Source organism: Salmo salar, unplaced genomic scaffold, assembly GCF_905237065.1.
Source record: "Salmo salar unplaced genomic scaffold, Ssal_v3.1, whole genome shotgun sequence".
Taxonomy (NCBI): Eukaryota; Metazoa; Chordata; class Actinopteri; order Salmoniformes; family Salmonidae; genus Salmo; species Salmo salar.
The window spans coordinates 39957-44754 of NW_025548360.1; the positions used below are offsets into that span (position 1 = coordinate 39957).

Genomic DNA, 4798 nt, shown 5'->3' on the forward strand with positions numbered 1-4798 from the left:
AAATAATAAGATATAATTCTTAAAGGGAAACTTCAGGATTTTGGCAATGAGACCTTTATCTATTTACCCAGAGTCAGTTGAACTCGTTGATGCCATTTTTATGTCTCAGAATGTAGGAAGTTAGATGCTAACGTTACAGCAATAACTGGAAGTCTATGGCAGATCATCTGACTCTGGGTCAGTAGATAAAGGAGTTAATCTGACTCTGGGTCAGTAGATAAAGGAGTTAGAACGGTAGAACAGGAGAACAGGAGAACAGTAGAACGGTAGAACAGGAGAACAGGAGAACAGGAGAACAGGAGAACAGTAGAACAGGAGAACAGGAGAACAGGAGAACTGGAGAACAGTAGAACACTAGAACAGTAGAACAGTAGAACAGTAGAACAGGAGAAGGAAACTAAAGGAAATGAAGGGCCAATAGCCTTCAGACGGTCAAAAGCGGAGAGGTCTCTTCTCTGCCTTATGGACACCAAGAAGATAACAAGGTGAGGTTGCCCTGCTAAATAAATTACCTCAATATGTCTGCATTTAAAACAAACATGTCTTCCAGCGAACATGAACTCTTCATTTTCAACAAGGTATTGAAAAACCTCTTCATACTCCCCATATCTGCATCCCAGAACATCTTCTCAAACTGAGGATGGTCATCACCATCATTACCACCACCACCACCACCATCACCATCATCATCAGCACCATCACAGTCATCATCAGCACCACCATCATGACTTTTCATCGACTCCATCAGGTCAGGGTGGTTTATCATCATCATCCTCATCTTGTCAGGGAAGCGCTCCTCCATCAACGCCATCATCTCAGGGTGACGAATCACCATCCTCCTCATCCTGTCAGGGTTGCGCATCATCATCTCCCACATCTTAGGGTGCTCCATCATCAATATCATCATGTCAGGGTGATCCATCATCATCACCGTCATCCAAATCCTGTCAAGGTCATCCATCATCATCCATTCAGGGTGAAGCATCCACATCATGTCAGTGTAATGTAATGCCGTCCTCCTCATCTCACGGATTTCCCTCATCAAGTCATGGCGACTCCTCAACATCATGACTCCATCATCATCATCACCATCACCATCATCACCATCATCACCATCATCATGGCTTCTCCTGGCTTGGTCTGTAAACGCTGACAGATTGAACTTGAAGTGAACTGGAATGTCCTCAGTGTCGATGTGTTTAAAGAGTTGCCTTCCATCTGCATGTGTCAACAGGTTCACCATCTTCCATTTCTTCTCCAATCTCTTCATTTCTTTACAATCTTCAGAGTCTACATCCCTAAACGCAGCCGCGTCCCACACAAAGCACAGAGCATTGAACTTGATCTGGTCCAAATCCAGAATACTACCCTTCTCGTGTCTATCATAGATAATGGTGAGAGAGAAGGGGATCTGAAATCCATCCTGGTAATTGATTTCATATATCATTGTAGATAACTTGTTAACTTGGGGTAGCTTGAAACGGAACCCATTCTCCCACTGAACTCCCAGGATGTAGTTGATCATCAGTGTCACTACCTGGTCTTTGTCTCCCACCAGATAGATTGTCCTCCTAGACCTGGAACTCTGCTCTCCAAACCTGAGCCTGACTATTTTACCCACCGTCTGTATCGTCTCCATGGGGATCTCATAAACAGACGGCGAGCCAGAGAGCTTCAGTTCAATCTTTTCTTTAACATCGTCAGCCAATCGTGTGGTCTTTGAGAGGGTGGCGATGATGACTGGTGTGCTCCACTTGCTGATTCCAGCTTCACCACAGTCGTATCTGACTCTCACTGTGTACTTTGTGAGTGACTGCAGTCCGGTAATGATGCAGACATTGTCTTTGGAAGTCCACTTCATCCACTCTGCCTCCTCTTCACTCTCTTCTGTTGGCACCTCTTTGTGTTCTACCACATAGTTCTGAATCTTGACCCCTTGTCCAATCACAGACGGCATTGGACAGCATACCATGAGCTCAGAGGAGTAGGCTTTGATTTCAGGCTTACCGGGAGGGCATGAAGGCAAGGTTCTGATGATGTTACTGACCTCGCTGTCTGGACCAAGGCCTGCTGAACACACGGCTCTGTATTTGAACTTGTACTCTGTACTGGGAAGCAGTCCAGACACTGTGTAGGCTGCATCAGATTCAGATGTCTTCTCGCTGCTCCATCCATCTTTCTCATCAATACAGTATTCAATCAGGTAGTGGATGACGTCATGGGCTCCCCTATCAGGAGGGAGCAACTCCAGCGTCACACTGTTGTGAGTTCTGTCACATGCTCTGGGCTTCTCAGGTTTAGATGGAGGCTCCAAATGCTCGTTTCTTTTGGATCCGTTCTCATAAAGGTAAATGCTGGCTCCTTCTTGTTCCTTGTTGGGAATGGAGGCCAAGAGCAAACTTGTTTGTGTGTCTTCTTTGTTAGCTTCTGCAAAATCTTTGAAAAGTCCAGCTTGCTTGTCCATGTCATCAAATATGTTATCAGAGTGGTACCATCTTGTCAGATCCGGTTTAACTGGAACTAAGGCTTGTGTGTTCTCAGAGCTTTGGGAATTCAAAGCTGACAGGATAGGGTCCTCGCACCCCAGAGAGGTGAAAGTGAAACATACAACACGCTTCACCTTTGGGTTCAAGACCTCTTTGTCAAGTTCCTTCTTCGATGTGACTATCTTGGTGGAACACGTCTGACTGTAGTCCTCCGTAATCATCCTTAGGAACCGATCAACCACATTGATCTCTCTCTCAATGCGATCCATACATTCACTGAGGATGTTGCTGTTGAAACGGAACTCTCGCTGCTTTTTCAAGAAGTCGGACAACACCCTCTCTTCCTTTTCTCCCCCTCTAATAGACGGAAGGAGGTCCGCCAAAGTAGTCTTCAAATGTTCTGTGAAACACAGTTTTTTGAAAGTTTTCACTTTGGCATCAATTTCCTTGAAGTATTTTACAGGCTTGCTTCTCATTGCATCGTTGCATCTCATCTCCAGCTCACTGAGGTCTTCCAGCGCAGTCTGCCACTGGTCAACTAAGCTTCCACTGATCTGACAAACCATCTGGGCGGCAGTGGGGTCCAAGGCTTTTAACGGAAGTAGATTCACTTGCACAGGAACCCCCTCACCTACCTTCTGAGGCAAGGTTTTGTAGGTGTCCACGGCATCTTGAAAAGATACAGGATTGTTTTCCAGGAGAACGTCCCCATGGAATCTACAAGAGAACTTCTCGGTTTCAGTTGTAGAAGAGTTCTTCATGTCTAAAGCACTCTCACCCCCAATAGAAACGTTAAGAACACTATTAAGCTTCACTTTAAAGTTTGCCTCAATGTCTTTACGGTCCTCGTCACTTGAGACCTCACGATCAAACACAAAGAAAGCATTTGCTCCATAAAGTATACCTGTGACCACATGTGTAGCCTTGCCTTGGCTAAACATCTCCTTGTACTTTATGTGTTCCTGCCCAAGGTGGTTCATGGACAGTTGAGTGTTTTTCTTAGTGGTGGTGTAACAAAGTGTGACTCTCGCCTGATTCTGAGACTCTTTAACATCTTTCAAATACTGAGCTGATCCCTCAACCTTAACCAGCCCTGCCAAACAGCTTGCTTTGAGAGAGCCGTTCACATTTAACACAGAGTATTTGTCAGCTGTAGAGTCAGATGTGAGGACTTTGAAGTCGGTGAAAGGCTCGTCTGTTGTAATGATGTCCCTTCTGAGTGCTTCCTCGTCCCACAGAGTCAGCCCTGTAATCAGAGGAGACAAACCAAACACTAACAGTTACTTTATTGTGTTTGGGTATGACTGACTGACTGACTGACTGACTGACTGACTGACTGACTGACTGACTGTCTGTCTGACTGACTGTCTGACTGACTGAGTGAGTAGTGAGCAAGCGTGCTACGTGGAATGAGGTGATCATTGCGACAGTCATACAGCATTCCCAGGGAGAAGGGCCGTCCCAGTGCTGCGAGAGTCAAGGTTCCGTTTGAGCAAAGATCCATAGTAGGAAGTCACTGGTGGTCAGAACAAAACAAACAGAATAACATGATGCCTCACTGCTTGAGTTCAGTCCACTGGTGGTCAGAACAAAACAAACAGAATATCATGATGCATCACTGCTTGAGTTCAGTCCACTGGTGGTCAGAATACAACAAACAGAATAACATGATGCATCACTGCTTGAGTTCAGTCCACTGGTGGTCAGAATACAACAAACAGAATAACATGATGCCTCACTGCTTGAGTTCAGTCCACTGGTGGTCAGAATACAACAAACAGAATAACATGATGCATCACTGCTTGAGTTCAGTCCACTGGTGGTCAGAACAAAACAAACAGAATAACATGATGCATCACTGCTTGAGTTCAGTCCACTGGTGGTCAGAATACAACAAACAGGATAACATGATGCATCACTGCTTGAGTTCAGTCCACTGGTGGTCAGAACAAAACAAACAGAATAACATGATGCATCACTGCTTGAGTTCAGTCCACTGGTGGTCAGAATACAACAAACAGGATAACATGATGCATCACTGCTTGAGTTCAGTCCACTGGTGGTCAGAACAAAACAAACAGAATAACATGATGCCTCACTGCTTGAGTTCAGTCCACTGGTGGTCAGAATACAACAAACAGAATAACATGATGCATCACTGCTTGAGTTCAGTCCACTGGTGGTCAGAATACAACAAACAGAATAACATGATGCATCACTGCTTGAGTTCAGTCCACTGGTGGTCAGAATACAACAAACAGGATAACATGATGCATCACTGCTTGAGTTCAGTCCACTGGTGGTCAGAACAA

The 4798-nt window shown here is 45.1% G+C and overlaps 1 protein-coding gene across 2 annotated transcripts; it reads right to left on the reverse strand.

Moving 5' to 3' along the window:
- Nucleotides 1-389: 389 nt before the first annotated feature.
- LOC106594338 (uncharacterized) lies at nt 390-4073 on the reverse strand. Of its 2 annotated transcripts, XM_045712281.1 has the most exons (3): nt 3891-4073; nt 721-3732; nt 390-681 (listed from the first exon to the last, which is right to left on the reverse strand). In XM_045712281.1, exons 1-3 carry the CDS (start codon nt 3988-3990, stop codon nt 509-511), a joined length of 3285 nt encoding a protein of 1094 aa, XP_045568237.1. In that variant the 5' UTR covers nt 3991-4073; the 3' UTR covers nt 390-508. The 2 variants fall into 2 exon arrangements, with proteins under 2 accessions (XP_045568237.1, XP_045568236.1); XM_045712280.1 differs by having other exon boundaries at nt 390-3732; nt 3891-4072.
- Nucleotides 4074-4798: the final 725 nt, after the last annotated feature.

What these genes read in the sequence shown, in the direction of transcription:
- LOC106594338 (XM_045712280.1), bottom strand. Translation starts at nt 3,990, where the DNA reads ATGGATCTTTGCTCAAACGGAACCTTGACTCTCGCAGCACTGGGACGG. An exon ending in CAATGATCACCTCATTCCAC is followed by an intron (nt 3,733 to 3,890) that starts GTAGCACGCTTG and finishes CTCTGATTACAG; the next exon opens with GGCTGACTCTGTGGGACGAG.